Below are 17,649 nucleotides of genomic sequence, written 5' to 3'. Positions count from 1 at the left end.
TTAACGTGAAGCAGCTATGTCAAGTTTTAAACACCTTACTGTGTTTAGGCTCTGGGTTAAATCTTACTGTGTTTAGGCTCTGGATTACACCTAGAAGCCTGGTGCATGTAAATTCACATCACAGCAGTGCAGAGGGCAAGAAGAACACTTGTAATGTTGTGCCAGCCAATTACTCTTTTTATTTTTTTATTGGTTTGAAAGAATAAATGATTTGATGGGGAATGGAGCCTAACCAATATAATGTAGAACATCTAATCTAAAGCCAGCATAAAGCAGGGACAGGACGATGCTTGGGGAACTCTCACTGGCACTGACACAAGTGCAGAAGTTTCATCAGTGTAAATCTGGAGTGATGGAGAGCAGAGCTTAGCAGATTGGATTTTGATTTGTTTTAATGTTGCTAAAGAACATACACAAATGAAATGCCTGGCAAATGTTAATCAGTTCTGTTTCTAAATAAAAAAGCCTCAGAGGCTCAGCAGGGCAAGATTCTCATCTCATTCACGAGTGGTCAGTGCCAGTTTTGCTCTTATCTGGATGGATTTATTAAACAGGGCTACATATTCAGTACTACAATGTGCCTGCATATTAGGGCCTTGGAGAGTTAGTTGGTTTGATCTCCACCCACTGAGCCTGAAAAACACACTTTTATATCTGGAGTGCTTGGGTAGTCAGGACCATCTCTAACACAATACCATAAGGCTGCTCTCTCCTAAGTTACCACTGTTTAGGCTTACTACTTAGTAGTCCAGCCATCAGTGTGAAATGTTGATTTGATGGTTCTGAATATGATGGCAGGAGATGTGAGTTTCTTAAGGAGAAAGAATATTCTGTTTTCTCTTTGTTCTGAGAAGCATAGGTTTAGGTTAGCTAAGTGCAGCAGTATGATGCTGTGTGCTCATACCACCTAACCACATCATTAATATCCAACCCAATCTGTTACTCAGTCCATGTACTTTTCAGCTACCACTAAAATAAAGTGTATTATTTGCTCATAATCACCACGTGAGCTACAAAGCGATGGTAGTCTTCCTGGAGCAGATGATTTGGGAGACTCATCACTGAGCAGAACTGCCAGACAACATAACCATATCTGCCCATTATGTCATGACAGGACATTTCACAACAGAATACTATCACAATAGTGTGGTTGCTGACAATTTAGCTGTCTCATTAACCTGGAGGAGACATAGATCAAATCAAGCCAAACGCAAAAATCCTAAAAACTATCAGAAGAACTTTTCTTATGCATGTATGTGAATCCCAACCCTTGTATCCAAAGGGGGCAAAAATCTGTGGACTCTAACTTCCATACCAACATCACATTTGTTCAGGGCTTTTCTGGAAGGTGTGTGTTGTGCTTGCAATCCAGAATTGGTGACTAAATTGCCTGTAAGATCAGTGTCTTGTTCTGTCACTGCAGCGTTTTCTGTTGCCTCTGTGCTGGTGCTGCTATTACCAATAGCTATTATTTGTGTAGATGTCCAGTCCTTGATTTGAGCTGTCACTCAAGAGAAGTTCCTCTGAGTTTGAATTTCTTCATGTAATGCTTTATCTTGGTTAACTTGGGTTTTTATGTTCTTTGCAGGAGGAATTGCTCAGCAAAAAGCTTGCTACTGCAACAACTCCGTAGAGCCCGTAAGGAAGCCTCAGAGCTTCCTCATGAAATCTCTACCCCAGCTGAAAAACTTGAAGGCATAAAACAGGATCCAGAAAGTCTGGAAGAGATAGGTTCCTCTGAAATAAATCAAACCCCATATTCTGAAGTGAGGCAAGAGACAAGTAAGGCAATTCCCAGGATGAGGTTGGAACCAGAGAAAACAGATACCCTCTTGTCAAGCCATGGAGGTAATGGAGCTGGTATAGAGAAAGAAACCAAAATGGAAGCTGAGAAGGTTAAAAATTCAGGAAATGCTCCAGAGCCTCCTCTAACTACACCAGAATTGCCAAGGTATCACACAAGAGAAGTCCTCAGTGCTTTTGATTATGACTTATGTAATTGTCTAAGATAAAAGAACATTATTTATCCAGTCTGTAAGTTGGAGCAAAGGGATATCTGGTTTTGTTACCTAGAAAGACATCCAATCCTGGTAGCTATTGCTTAAAGGTTTAGAGGCAGTCTTACTGGACCAGTGAATTGGCCTGGAACTGGAGACATTATGGCACTTCTGACACTGGAAATGCAGCCATTTTCTTTAAGTTTTATCCTATGTAAGAGGAGGGTAACACGGTATTGATCTTCTTCATGAAGAATGGTACTGAGATTTACTAAGCAAGGAAGGGTCTGTCTCCCTGTGCTGGTATAGACTGAGCTAAAATCTAGTCCTTTCCTGACAGATCTTTGCTTAACTTGGTCTTGAAATCCTGGGTGGTGAGGATTCCTTGACCCCCCCAGGTAGTACATTTCGCTGGTTAATTATCCTTACGAATGTAAAGCTTTTCCTCAAGTCTAAATGATCATATCTCCAATTTAAGCTTATTTTTTTTGGTTGTGTTCCCAGGAAGTATGGAAAATGTTTTATTCTGTTCCCAACATAAAAAGCCTTTTACAAACTGGAAGATGTATCATGTCTCCCCTTGTAACTTTTTCCCAAACAAAGCAATTCTAACATCAAGAAAAGCACAAGACCTTAGAGGGACAAATTACACCCATAAGGAATGGGTTATGCCACAGGAATATCTTGGAAAACTGCTTTTTTTATTTAGAGAAAGAGAAATAAGGATGGTATCAACTGAGGAAATAGCAGAGTTCTTTGGGCTTCTGCCTCCTTGGGCTTAGTTTAATGTGGTGTGTTTTGCATAAGGTCTAATTTGAAACTGAAATCGGGTGGTTGCCTTGTGCACCTGCCCAGCTATTTGGGAGAGCTCCATTATGCTGACTTTCAAAGGTTATATTCTGCTGTTTTGAGAGTGAAATTTTACATTTTGACTTTGCATATAAGCCCTTGAAAGCATGAGAACCTGCCTGCTCTAGAGACTGTTGCTTTTTTTGGTGTCAAACGCTTGCCTACCCTGCCATTCAGACACTGTGTGCTTGGTTTAAATGGCAGCTGGTTGGTTGCAGGGTTTTTCTCTATGGGATTCCTGACATTAAAGCTCCCAGCTTCATCAGTTCTATAAAACTCCATGTTGTCTATCTGTTAGCCTGCCACAGATCCGGCTGGGCCAGAATCTGGGTTATTTATTGTTGCTCTGTAATAGCTCCCAAGGATTTTAATGAATTTCAGTTTTATTGTTGGGGCACCTGGGGCTTGAAGGATTCAGGAGAAATTGAACTTCATATTTGCTGTGGTAACGGCAGATGAAATCTTTCTTCAGACATCAAAATAGAGAGAGCTGGAAGGCTTTGGGTCGGGGGGAACACGTCACTGTATGATAGCAGATAGGAAAGGAAAGGAAATGGAGTTAGGTGGGGAATTATGGTTCAGGGATGAGATGGGAAACATCACAAGCACGCCTCTGCTTAACAAAGTTCTGGTCTCCAAATAGACTGTCACCACTTACCAGAGGTTTGAGGTCTGCTGCTTTTGTTTGTTTTTGTGGCTTTTTTAATTTAGAGAGATGATTTCATCCAATGACAAGTTCTTGTGTCCCCCCCCCCAAACAGCATAAGCACTTTCTAAATCTGTTTTAGCCTGTCATGTCATGATTCACCCTCAAGTATGTGGTATAAATATAAGAAAAAGGAAATGCAAACAGATGAATAAGGATGCTTTTTCCTCCCAAGTGAAAAGCTTAAGCAAAGCAGAATCTGTATATTTTTCAGGACAGAAGGAAGTAAAAAAGAGCTATTCCAAAAGGAAGAACAGATGAAAGAGAGACGCAGGAGACACAGATTCCAGGAGCAGCTGGAGAGACTGCAGCCTCAGCAGTCAGTTACTGGAAAGCAGCCCATGGCAGAGAATACCCCTGTTTTGTTCCACATGGTTAGTAGTTTAGTGTAGGACTGTCCCTTTCAGAATGGCTTCCTTACTAAATGCAAGTGTGATTCTAGAAGCAAAAAGTAATTTTCATTGCATTATTTAAACTCTTTGTTATGGAGCACCATTACCTGATGAGACGAGCAGTCCTACAGTTCTTCTCTCACACTAATAATATCTTGCTCACCTTTCCTGTATGGGGAGTGCTCTCCATAGAGCTGCCCACCAGGTTTGACTTGTCAGGGTATGCCAGGAGTCCTGGCTTGCTGAAGTCAGTGAGCTCAGTGTCATCTGCTTCACGGGCACCAGACTTTCATAAATGTGATTAATCATAACCTTATAGAAAAAATGAAGCATTTTTATTGTCATACTTCTAAAGCAAAGCCTGGTCTGGTTGTCTGCCCCTAACAGCTTTATATTTCAGTTTTGTGGGTAGGTTTTGAGGATTCTGGGTTTAATAATAGGTTTTGCTTTTGGCTGATGTCCTGATTAAGGGAGTAGGAAATTATCCTGATTTTTTTTCCCAAAGCCTAAAATATAGCTCAGAGGACAGGGCTGGTTTTCCTCCTGAGAAGACTTGTATATGTAGTCCTAATTCATCCTTGCACTGATCTCACTGAACACAAGGCCAGCTGAGAAGGTAAGAGGAGATGAGAACCTCTGGAATTTGTCCGTGAGTCCACCATAATGATTTATTTGGACCAGTAGCAGTAACAAAGCTCTTCTGTCAGTACACAAGTTGAAAGACCTTAGAGCCCTAAACTGGGAGATGGACCATTCACATTTGGATTTTTGGTAATCAATTGACTACTGTATTTCTGGAGATTGAAAGCTCATTTTTTGGTAACACTGGATTAATTGCTGATGAGCAGCAAAGGACTAACAAACCTAGAGTCATCTCTCTCTCTACCAGCCTGCTCTGACAAGACCAGTGCACTGCACAGAGCTCTGCTTTGAAGGTGTAAAGGTCATGAATGTAGTCTTCAGGCTTGCTCCAGTCTCCTCTGCTGGGAGGTACCACCAAATAAATTCCAGTTAGCCCTTATTAGGATGCAGGCACATAGTTGCTCATTGGAAATACACTTGAGCCTTGCTAACTCATTCCTGACAGTGCACCAAGTGATTGTTGAGTTGTTCTGCATCTTCATCATTTCCCACACTTGCTGTGCTGAAGCCAAGAAAATGAAGATGAGGGCTTGGTAATGGGGTTTCCCTCAAGTAGGGCTCAGGGAACAGCTACACTGTAGTCTTGCTGTAACTGAAGTGCAGTGTAATGATGCCCATTAATAGATGTAATGATATTCCTGCCAGCTACTCATGGATGCTGGCATAAAGTGACCTGCCCAGGGCTTACCTGGTGCCTGATGTCTGTAGAAACAGCTAACCAGTACCTGAACTGGCAGCCTGCTGGAGGGAAACCAGCGTGAGCTTACGAGGCGCTGTTGGTAGAAACAATATCAGCACAACCCGTCATAACTGTGTTCTATGGGCAAGTTTGCTCTCAGTTCTTCTTCAGAAATATCCATTATTAAAATTAAGAATGAAAAATGTATCAGCATCATCGAATACAAGTCATTTGTAAGATTACTTGAAATTCATCTTGACAGCAGCATTTTTTCTTTGAATTAGAACAGGTTTTTCTTTTCTTTCTTTTTCCCTTTGTTGCTCAGAGGAACACAGAAAAACTTGAATGTTTTGACATTTAAAACTAAAGAAGCTGTAATTTGGCAGCTGTATCTCAGTGAAAATATCTAGTATCTATATATAAACATGTATATTCAAAGAACAAGCCACACTTTGACAAAGTAGTACACTTTCAAATTTGTTTTATAAGTCCTTTGTGTTGGCAATGATAGATGTTCAGATCTGGAACACTTGTCATAGTTTCCAGAATTCCTCTGACCATTTATAATGTACATAAATAATTGAACTGAATAATAATCAGAGGGAAAGTTTAGAAACTCTGCAATTACTGAGGCTGAGGTGCTGGGAAAGAAACACAAAGGAACTGTAAGAAGCTGCATTAGGGTTGCATTAGGTTCTTGTCTAAAATTTAAAAGCAGTGACATTCAGATTTAATGCTTGTGGGTTTTTTCTTAACCTAGTTCAGTCAAACTCTGCTCAGCTTCACTCTGGGAAGCACTAATGTAAATGGGAATCAGGTTTGGGAAAAACACTTTCAAATCAGTGCAGGTAACTTAGGAGCCCAAGAATCAGTTTTCAGAGGTATTTCAGGTAAGCCAGCAGAGTGCCGGTGGGATCCATGCCGTAAGGTCAGGTCGAGTCAGTAATTTAGAGTAACAAGCACAGGCTTTGTTTCAGTATTTGAGCAGAGTAAGCATTACTGACAAGGGAAGCAGAGAAGGAATGCTGCACAGCATGTAAAATGCTTAAATGGAGGATGTGAAATGAAATGGGCTTGATTTGTCATTCATCTTGTGTGTCATGATAGAGTAACTTAATACTAATGTTGATTTCTATATTACATTCCCATTAGATTGGATCTGGATAATAGTTAATACTTTTCCCAGGCTAAAATCCATGTTTTATGTCAGGGAGCAGCACAGGCAGGTTGCTCTGTAAGAGAAGACAAACCAGGAGCTGCAGGTAACCGCAAGGCAGGCAGGGGCAGAGATCTCACTAGCGAGGTGTGCAGTCCCCCAGAACCCAAACAAGAGCAGAGCAGGCCATTGAGGGTAACCAGTTGGCAAGTCTGTGGGAATGAGGTAAGTCCCAAGATCGAGGCCAGAAAGTCCAGCTGGGGCAGGACTAGTCCAGTGACAGTCCAGGGTCAGGGTGGGCCAGCACCTCAGTGATCACCCAGGGAGTCAGTAGTGATGAAGCAGGTCTGAGATCAAGCCCCAGGGTCAGATCAGTTAGTTATGGGGAGGGTTCAGCTGAGTGACATGAGGCCTGGCAGAGGTACGGTTCTAGAGTAGCTCAGCCAAGGACCAAGGGCAAATGTCTCAGCTTAAATGCATCTCCCAAGCAAAGGGGAAAGGCCCAGTAGAGGCTTCACACCACTCATCGCAGCAATCTCATCTGACATTACTCCACTGAGCTTGTCAGAACTGGCCTTAAGCACGAGCATGGCCCTGATACCTCACATCCCACTGTGGAATTAATGTACTAGGGAGCAACTGGTATTTAGCTTTTCAAGCCTTTTTATTACTGGGACAAAATAGGTATTTTCAGCAGGGCTTCAGCTTGCTTCTCCGTTTACTGTTACTGTTCTATCGTGATATGGCAGAACAAGGTAATAGTTTGAAAGCTGTTTGGAGCCACCTTGCTACCAGTACCTTATAAACAGTTTTGTCTACCTCATACAGCTAAACTGTTTGGAAAATGAATGTGTTGACTCGTACTGAGGCATCTGATTTTTCTTGGCTACACAATCACTTTGGCTAACCTTGTATTAGTAATTATATTACGATGATCATCATCTTAGTGCAGCTTAGCCTTACAGCTGGCTTACAAAACAAAAACATTCAGGCGTGCAACAGAGTCATTCTAGCTTCACAAATCTGTTATGAGGATACTTTTCCCTCTCATAAACATAGACTCTATAACCTTTCTGCCAAAATTGGTAGGGTTTTTAGATTAAGACACCATTGGCTCAGCTTACTGCTGTCAGGTAAAATTCTCAACTGAAAGTTTTTCTGCTTGCATTCCCACAAAGCTAACATTAACAATACACTATGGTCAAAATCTTCCCTCCCCTGTTAGGACTTTATTCTCGCTTAGATCTGATATTGCTCCTATAGGAAAATCCCTAACGAAATTCCTTGCCATCAGGAGTAGTGCCGCAGCATTTATGTTCAGTTACTGTGGCGGTTACCCTGGATTAGCACGGTGTGACTGAAAGTAGAGGTAGATTTCCAAAGCTCGTAGAAGGATTTTAGTTCAATTACTACTCCCATATGGGTGTGTTTTGTTCTTTTGGGTCTGGATTTTTTTATATATCTGTAGTAGGTGCCTTGATCCGCACTGTTGTCTCTGAAAAGCTTTTGATTCTTTACCTATCTAAAATAGGTGCCTGTGATTTCCATTACTTCTGTATGGGTGTCTTGATCTCTTTAAGGCAGCAGTGCTGGCGTCAACATGGGGAATTGCCTTTTTCTGGTGTCTTACCTGAGCACAACGTGTTGCTCATGAGCACTGTGGGCCCCAGGATCCCAACCCAACAGTTTACCAGCTGGACTGCTCAACTTTGGTATTTCACCAACTCCATTGAAGAGCTGCTTACATGAATACACTTAGGTGATGTCCTAAGCAGTGTTTAAAAAGTCTCCATTTTTAGTGTTGTGTGGAGAATACATAAAGAAAAAAAACTGTAAGTGAAATTCATGTCTTGGTAGAGAGAATGTAAAAAGACCTGATCTACCAGTTATGAGAGAAATAGGGTTTGTGCTAGTTCTGTACAGAAATGCCAATTAATCTCCAACAAAGTGGTGATTATACCTCTTTGGAGAAGTGGAGGAAAACTGTACAATCTTTTTTCAGTTATAATGATCTTGTGGCACAGTAACTGAGTTTTTCTATATCTGTGTTGCTCTAAAACTGATCTTAGGAGTATAAATCACCCTGTGACCAAATGTTTTCATTTACACTGAGCCAAAGCCACCTCTATATTTGCACCTGTGCGGATGTAACTGAACCCAGCATCGAGCCTTTGCTATTATTTTACTATAGCTTAAAAAAAAATTAATTCTCAAAATTACAAACTAGATCTTTTTCTGACATCAGAGCTGAATTTGGCTTGTGCTTCACCTCGGAGTTGTGGCCAGCAGCAATGTGCCAACCTGCCTGCAGATGGCTCCTGAATCCCTCCCCTGGTTTTTGCAGGGAGGGATTTAATGAGTTCCTGAAAGAAGATTCAAATCTGTTGTACTTAATGAACCTGCTGCCTCAATTCAAGAATTGAGGCTTAAAAATAAACGAAGGCAATTAGAGATGTAATTAAATTTAGCGTGCAAAACCAGAAGGCCAAGATTCCTGTTTGTACCACCAGGCCAGCACACAGGGTTCGGAATAGCATGGAAGTTCCCAAGAAAATGTTATTCTAGCACAGGCGACTGGTAGCTGGCCTAGAGCCCGAGTTTCTGGCCTCCTCTTCAGCTTCCCACTTGGTGCCAGCAAAAGTAAATGGGGTATTTGCTGGCACTGTACTTTGTGCTCAGGTTGAGTTTAGCTGGTTTGCAGTCTCCTTGGCTGCAGTCAGTGAGCCAGAGGAGCTGAGGCTGCTGCCGCCTCTGCTGAGGTTCAGGAGGGCACAGATCTACCCTAAGGATTTGCCTTAATAGGCAAAGTAGAGATTCTAGGCTTTAAATGTCTGCTGTAAACAACTTCCTTTAGACAGGCAGAGGATGCTTGCTTGTTCTCCATGTTCTCTGAGCAAGGGATATTAGGGAAGAGGGTACGCTTTCGCACTGCTAGGGCACAGATTAAATCAAGCCAGCAGCTTTACAGGCTGATGGCTCTGCTCACGCAACCAGAACAGTTAAAACATGACATACAGTAACCCTGCTTTAATAACCTCTTCTCTGCTTCAGTAGGTTTCTCAGCCAAACTGCTGCAGATGTGCTCAGAACCAGGAAACCCACCTTCCATACTGAATGCAACAGGACCACCAAAAAGCCCTAGAGAACCTTTCATTTACACTTCCACATGGAGACCCATTCTGATGGCTTCATAGGGGCTCCCACCTCTGTCCATTGCACTTTCCAGCTGCAGAATGAATTGAACAGTCAAGTCTTTACCAAGAAATTAGTGCTTTCAGTGCTGTTTCTCTGGTTGGAGTTTGAAATGGCCTCAGGAAATGTGAAATATTTAATCCTTTATATTCCTTGGCGTATCTTGGAATTGATTAAAATGAGTTTAGGCTTATTCTTAAATACACTTATGCATGATCTTGACAGATGGGAACATTTGTTGCTGTTGCTTAAGGGAAAGGTTAATATGAGTAAAAAGAATATAGCTTCCAGAATTACATGCATGAACTTGCTGCCAGTAGAGGTCCTAAATACTCCTCCATTCACATAAGCAGGGTGGTTCAGAGTAAACTTGAAGAGAAGACAATAATGTAAATGCTCACAGGCTAAATTCTGTTTCTCATTTAGAAGAGGTGGGCAGGAAGACAGAAAACCATTTCTGTACCTTTTGTCTCTTCAGGTCTTGCTCTTGCCGGGTCCAGCATTTGTTGGCAGAAGGAGTAGCTACTTTAAGTTTGCAGTGTGTATGAACAAGTGCCAGTCACGTTTAATTATACAGAGAAATGCTTTCTGCCATAAATTTATCTCTTGGACTCAGAATAGAATCCACAACTCCTGGCCTTACCTCAGGGCTGCGAGCAGTGATGCTATTTGTAGATGAAAGGAGGCTGGATCTGTCCCTCTGTTTTTTGAGGGGATGTACAGGCTTGTCTGACACAGCCATGCTGCTGTTAAAGAAGCTGTATAATTTCAACTGCATTCTGAGTTTTTCTCATGCCTTCTTGGTTAGCATTGTGTTAGGTTGCACTGCAGTTCCAAATCTTAACACACAGGGGGATAAGCTTGGTCACAACTTGTAAACACATTATTACACATATAATAATTATAGAAGCATTATTCTTAGTGGCAGGGAATGTAATTCAAGGCTTTATCTGAGATTATGGAGTGCAGTTGTTTGTATTTTAAAAGCATAGAGCTCTGTCCAACTCTGTGGCAAGAACCCAGAGGCCCTGCAAGCTTCGATGGATGTTGTAAGCACTTAGCAGCTCCCAGAATCACTAAACCGCATATTTACGGCCTTGGAGAGTTCACAGGTCTGGAGGGTTATCTGATTAGTATTTTGCAGCTGGATGTAAGATCACAGAGCCTGTGTAGCAAACTGGACACAATCCGTTTCTAAACTGGAAGCCACTAGTCTGAAAAACAAACCACTTGAGCTCTGGTAAAACTTCCTGGTGCAGCTGCTGAGTATAGTTTGTTCCCCCACAGCCCCCTTTTTATTCTCTTGAGGGATTTCTGTAGGGTATCAGGGGAAATACATGAAAAGATAAATAGATGAAAGGCTAGAAAAAAATAAGGCTTTACCCAAGTTGATAAGTACCTGGTGAATCTCCTGGAGTATCAAACTAGAGCCATTTCAATAGTATTTGAAGCCAGATAGAAGCACGTGCCAAATACCAGCCAGATTTCAGATGGCTGAGGACCAATTCCATGCTCTATTGCAGCATTTCAGAGTGACCATGTACAATTTCCTTCCCTGCTGTGGCTCTGGAAATGGTGGCACATTTTATTTGTGAGGCAGTTTGAAATCATTTGAAGAGCAATGCTATGGAAAATACGGATCCTGCTGTTGGGGTTTAGAGATACTGGTTCAGGAGGGTAAAGAAAGGGAACAGAAATGAATTTTGAAAGTTTCTTGATACTCTTGCACTCCTTTTCAGAGTGTTTTAAAGGCTTTTGATAATTATTCCAGCTAGGCGGGTATGAGGATAAAGAAATATTATCCTCACTTTACAGTCTCAGAGAGAAATACTCCATCCAAGAGGCAAGACTGAGGCACAAGTTCCTGATTCCCAGTCTTGTGCTAGCATGAAATGCGTAAGTAATTAAACTTCTTTTACTTATTTCAGCTGCTGCTCATTAAGCAGGAGTAGAAACTCATTAGAAGAAGAACTTTTTGTTACATGTGCTCAGCCCACCACCACAATGAGGCTGGGAACCCTTCAGAGCCTCTCTGAGTGTTCCTGTGTGTAAACAGCAATCACGGAGAAGGCACTTCTCATTTTTAATGATTACATCTCAGAAAGCAAACAAAATCAAAGAGGATTCAGAGCTGCTTGGATTGAAATTCCAGTGCAGTTGTCAGAGCAGTTCTTCACCTGAGGACTTAAGCCTTTGGCAGGAAATTTTCCCATGTCTAAAAAAATAGAGAAGAAACTGTATGTACCAGATACTTGGTACCAGTTACTTGTGCCATTGAGCATTTTTAGCTGCACTCAGATGTATGGTGCTAAATGGCCTCAGTTTACACTTATTTTCCTGAACATATTTAGGTGAAAATACCCATTTTCAAGCACTTTTGGTTATTAACATGCTTCACACCTGCATGAACGTTGTGTTCTGATGAACATTAGAATGATGTTGGGATTAGTCCTTAGTCATCTGAAAATTGGGCTGGTATTTGACATATGCTCCTAGGTGGCTTTAAATAGTAATTAAAATATCCTATGTCCTAATGAAGTAATTCAAGAGCAGTTCTATCAAGGAAGTAATTGTTGCTTTAGCTGTGCTTGCCTGTCAGTGCTGGCTGACACATTTTCTTGTTTCATTCATAGTTGTGGTCCAGTGAACCCAGGCAGACTAGAAAGATGTTGTCCAAAAAAGAGCATTAGCTCCTTGTGTATAACTTTCTGATAGCAATAACATGACAGGACAGAGCAGGATGTCATAGTAAGGTACATGAGCATGTGCAAGAGAGACAGCATGGCAGGGGCAGTGCTGTGTGCTCACAGCAGGAGTACTGGCAGGACAAGCAGAAGTGAGCAGGATAGGACAAGGAGCACGCTCTGGGGGATGGGATTCTTCTGATTCAGGAGGAAATGTTTGGTGTCTTTTTCAATGCAGAATAAATGGATGTTGAATTTTGGGCCAAAACTACTTTCTGCCTCTGTGATCCTGAGTGATCCCTCAGTGTCTCTGTGCTAACATATCCTGTGGGCCAGACCCTTGACTCTCATAGGATCATAGAATAGTTAGAGTTGGAAAGGACCTTGAGATCATCTAGTTCCAACCCCCCTGCCATGGGCAAGGGACGCCTCACCCTAGACCATGTTGCCCAAAGCTCTGTCCAACCTGGCCTTGAACACTGCCAGGGGTGGAGCATTTACCATTTCTCTGGGCAGCCTTTTCCAGTGCCTCGCTGCCCTCACAGTAAAGAACTTCTTCCTTATATCTAACCTGAACTTCCCCTGTTTAAGTTTGAACCCATCACCCCTTGTCCTACCACTACAGTCCCTGATGAAGAGTCCCTCTCCAGCATCCTTATAGGCCCCCCTCAGATACCGGAAGGCTGCTCCAAGGTCTCTACACAGCCTTCTCTTCTCCAGCTGAACAGCCCCAACTTTCTCAGCCTGTCTTTATATGGGAGGTGCTCCACCCCTCTTATCATCCTTGTGGCCCTCCTCTGGACTTGCTCCAACAGCTCTGTGTCTTTTTATGTTGAGGACACCAGAACTGTACACAATACTCCAAGTGAGGTCTCACGAGAGCAGAGGAGAGGGGCAGGATCACCTCCTTCGACCTGCTGGTCACACTTCTTTTGATGCAGCCCAGGATATGGTTGGCTTTCTGGGCTGCAAGCGCACACTGAAGCCGGCTCATGTTCAGTTTCCCATTGACCAACACCCCCAAGTCCTTCTCCTCAGGCTGCTCTGAATCTCTTCTCTGCCCAACCTGTAGCAGTGCCTGGGATTGCCACAACCCAGGTGTAGGACCTTGCACTTGGCTTGGTTGAACTTCATGAGGTTGGCATCGGCCCACCTCACAAGCTTGTTCAGGTCCCTCTGGATCCCATCCCTTCCCTCCAGCGTATCAACCGAACCACACAGCTTGGTGTCGTTGGCAAACTTGCTGAGGGTGCATCGATCCCACTGTCCGTATTGCCAACAAAGATGAACAAGATCGGTCCCAAAACTAACCCCTGAGAGACAACACTTGTTACTGGTCTCCAATTGGACATTGAGCCATTGACCACAACTCTTTGCGTGTGGCCATTCAGCCAGTTCTTTATCCACTGAGTGGTCCATCCATCAAATTTATGTCCCTCCCATTTAGAGACAAGGATGTTGTGCAGGACAGTGTCGAACGCTTTGCACAAGTCCAGGTAGATGACATCAACTGCTCTGCCCCTGTCCACTTTCATGGAATGAGGGGTTATGCATCTCTCTCACAGCACAGATGAGTCATTAATTCTAGTGAAGTGATTCAGAATTCCCTTAATGCAAGCTGATGCAGAAGTGGCATGGAACACTGTAATTCACATTACATCACATCTCTTGATTGTCTCCATTTGTGCTGAGGGAGACTATGGGTGGGATAAGAGGGATTTCCGTAGAACACTGGCATGTCCTGAGCCAGAAATGTAGCTGATCCTAGCTATCAGTAGCTCTGCCAGTCTCATGGTGGCCATAAAGCTAGTTTAAAATGCACTTGGAGTTGCCCTGCTCAGCTGGCAGCAACCTGCAAAGGCATATAAAGTGCATTTTCTATCCTTGGTTCCTGTGCCAAGCAGAGCTCAGTTCTTTTCTGTGCCTCACATCTGGACCACGCTCCTATAGCCAGTAATTTCTGGTGATGAGCTGACATTTCTCTTTGACACTTGCCCTCTTTATACTCCAGCAGAGACACTGTCTGGCTTTAGCACACTCGTGCTGCCAGAGATGGAAAAGTGATTTCTTCTGGATCAGGAGAGGTTATAGTCTTCCTGCCCAAGATTAAGGATAACTGTCCAGAGTAAGAAGATAACTTCCAGCAAAGAAATCTTCTATAAAAATATTATTATCATTTTTTTTAATCTAAACTCCCATGATACATAATGTCCTAACTAAACTGGAGAACTACGGCCATGAGAGCCAGTAATGCTCCCATTATGCAGCTCTTTGAATTCCTGCAGTCTTACTTTGGCAGAGTTATCTGCTTTGGAGGCTCATAAGTCCTGAATTTTAGCAATCTGAAGCTCAGTTCAGAGCAGAACATTTCGGTAACATCTTGCCACCCTCATATTTTTCAGATCTATAACTTCAGTATGTTTGATACTCAGCCATTGGTGCCACAGAGCGTGAATCTGGTACAAAAATGCATTAACAGAAAGACCGTTCAGACCATTAACATCAATCGTATTCTCCTTTTTGTTATTAAATGTTACCTTCCTAATTACATTCTGGCAGTTGCAGGAAGGAAATGCAGATACTTTCCTCATTCTTATCCATTGCTCCCACTTTGCAATGATAAAGCAGATCTTTGAATGGTCTCGGGGTTTATTCCACAATTTAATGTGGAATTTCAAATAATCTAACAGATGGCATTGTCATCATTTTTCCTTCCCCACAGAATGAAAATGAACAAACACTTGACATTTCCAATATGTCTTCATCTACTGCAAGAATTTTTAGAAGCCCTGAAAGAGTGTTATCTGCTTTGCCTTAGATGGACAGGATTGTTAGATGTGTCCTCGCTATCTGCTCTCCTACATTAGCAACATGACTGGGTGGAACAGCAGTGTAAAACCACAGAAGCAACGCGCTTGCATTTTGCACCATGAGCTGTGTCCAGAAGGAAGCACAAACATGCAATGCTACAGCTAGTTCTGCAGAAGAGTGTAGTATTTTCATTAGAGAAATTAGCTGGAGCTGCTAGAGTGCTCAGAAATCACTCACATTTACAAACCTACAGCAGATGCATCCGTTGGCAAAAAGTTCCTGCAGTCAGTAATTTGCCATTCATCAGGGATTGCCTCTTCAATCTGTGATCCAAGCCAGGGTGCAGATGACACACAAGGATAGATTTAGACGTGGCTGAAAACAATTATTTTGATTAAGCCTCCAGCCAATGAGAGTAAGATTCTGCCTATTCCTCCCCTTCACCCTCACTTACCTCCTCCAGTAAGGGAGGTGGAGATTGTGTGAGTAGAACTTGTCTGTGTTTTACATGCAGTGGATGTTTTGATGTAGATATCGCTGTTCTAGAGTCTGCTCAACATAGCAGTGAGTGGTTTTTGATTGAATGTGATACTTTGCTTCAGTGTTAGCATCAGATTAGTTAGTGTTGGGAAGGGTGCTAGAAGGGAAATATTGATGTTTTATTAACCTGTAAAAGAGAGATTATCTTAAAAATAAAGTAAAACTGGCTTCTCCCTGATCTCTCCTTCCACGGGGAGAAACCTTCAGACTGGGTGAGTTGATTCTTGCTGGGAAATACTTGCTGCTCTCTTGAGTCCATGTGATGAAATGAACTTTCTAAATGTGTGATGTAGTGTGGTGCCCAAGCAGCAGTTGATAGCCGCTGCTTTCATTTGTTACCAGACTCAAACCTTGCTGGACACTAGCAGCAAAGTTGTCATCTGGCCCCTGTGGCTTTTGAGCTGCTACTCTTTCATTCCAGACTCTAACAGTTTTGATGTTTCCCAGTCATAGGAACAGGAGCTGTTTGTCTGATCTAGTACACAGGTGTGGTAAAAGCAGTGCCAACTGGGCTCTTAAAAACCACCAACAAAAGCATCATTTAATCCATTTGAGCTATTTTATTGGAAACAAAATTACGTTAATCCTGGCTGACAAACGTGTATCTGCTAAACTTCAGCTTGCTGTGATCATAAACAGCTCTGGTTTTTAAAAAAGAAATGATAATACGGAGGTAAAATGCCATTTTTTAAATGATTGTACAGATGCGTTCATGTTACAATGGGGGTTCTTACGAACAGTAGTTTACTTTGGGGCTATGCCTCTGTATGTGTAACGTAAGCCCCGCTGTAGCTGAAGGCTAGAATTTGTGGGTATCCTTAAATTGTCTTGCAGTTCCTTTCATTTCTTTTTTGGTGTGGATTTGGGCAGAGGTTATTCCTTGGCTGCTTAATGTAGTTACTGGTGCTTGCACTGGTGTTACGTTAGAGCAGAGAAAGACAGGATAGGGGGTGGAGGCTGGAGTTGCAATCTGTGAAGCATAGTTGCAAAATAAAATAGCAAGCACTTTGGAAAGAGGAAATTTTATCTTATTTACTGTATGGTAATTGTTGGCACTTGACTACAATCAGCTACAAGCCTGTGTGTGATTGACAGCACAACTCTAGCCAGAGCAACCCAAAATAGCCCAGCATTTGAGTAATTTTAGTCTTTTCATAATCTAATAGTGTCACAAATAAAAGCCAGTGTAGCGTGTAAGCAAATTGAACTCCCTTCATAGGTAAACTAGGGTAGATTGGGCAATGCTGTGGGAAGGCATACTCAGAAAACACTGAATGTATCTTACCCTGAATTAAATAGGATAAGCTCCTTTCTTGCTCATTAGCCTTAATATTTCTGAAATTAGCTAAGTAGTTCTATGCCTAGAAGCTTGTTGGAGTAAGGAGGCTGACAGAAGGAGGAGAGGGAAGAACCAACATTGGTTAAAATCTCATTCTTTCTCAGAAAGAACCTTGATAAGTAAAATTCTTAGCTGGGCTTGGTCAGAAGCCTGTTGAGCCCTTCCCTGCTGCTGGGCCAAGCAAACTTGAAATGAGTTGGAAATTTCCTGCTGAAGCATCAGTAGATACTGGTTTAATCTTTAGCTCTTGAGTTCCCCCCTATCATTGATCCCTACAGCCTTGTTGAGAGAAGAAGAAAGAATCCGATCACTGGTACAGGATACAAAGGAGGTAATCTTTTACTGAAAGTCTCCACGTTTCTTTTAAAACCTCTTCCTCAGGGAATTATACTGGAGGGCTCAAAGCCTTGATGGATTCAGTGAGCTCCCCAGGACTACAGTAACATTAACACACACTGCAGCAGCCAAGAATGCGTGTAACTATTTTTCCTTTATTACTAATTGCAGTTTTATTTGGTCCTTGCAGGCAGTGCTGTGCCTGTGGCAGGGGTTTCTGCACCAAAACACCGGATGACAACATAGATCGGCTTTTGGCTTTTTAGGAGTATCTTTTCTTGCAAACCATTTTAAGAATCATCTGTTATGAGGACAGGCAGAGAACT

General features: G+C 42.4%; 1 protein-coding gene across 1 annotated transcript in view; it reads left to right on the top strand.

Annotated features, from left to right (window-relative positions):
* The window catches only part of C4H16orf71 (chromosome 4 C16orf71 homolog), a 100,779-nt gene that overhangs the window by 15,911 nt on the left and 67,219 nt on the right, over positions 1-17,649 (top strand). Inside the window, exons 9-10 of the mRNA XM_030482253.1 lie at positions 1,589-1,951; positions 3,767-3,926. Coding sequence (XP_030338113.1) covers positions 1,589-1,951; positions 3,767-3,926 — 523 coding nt within the window. The remainder of the gene's footprint in view (positions 1-1,588; positions 1,952-3,766; positions 3,927-17,649) is intronic.

Source organism: Strigops habroptila, chromosome 4 (genome assembly GCF_004027225.2).
Source record: "Strigops habroptila isolate Jane chromosome 4, bStrHab1.2.pri, whole genome shotgun sequence".
NCBI classification, from domain to species: Eukaryota; Metazoa; Chordata; class Aves; order Psittaciformes; family Psittacidae; genus Strigops; species Strigops habroptila.
Note: the sequence above shows the minus strand (reverse complement) of the source record. Positions and strands in the feature narration are given on the sequence as shown.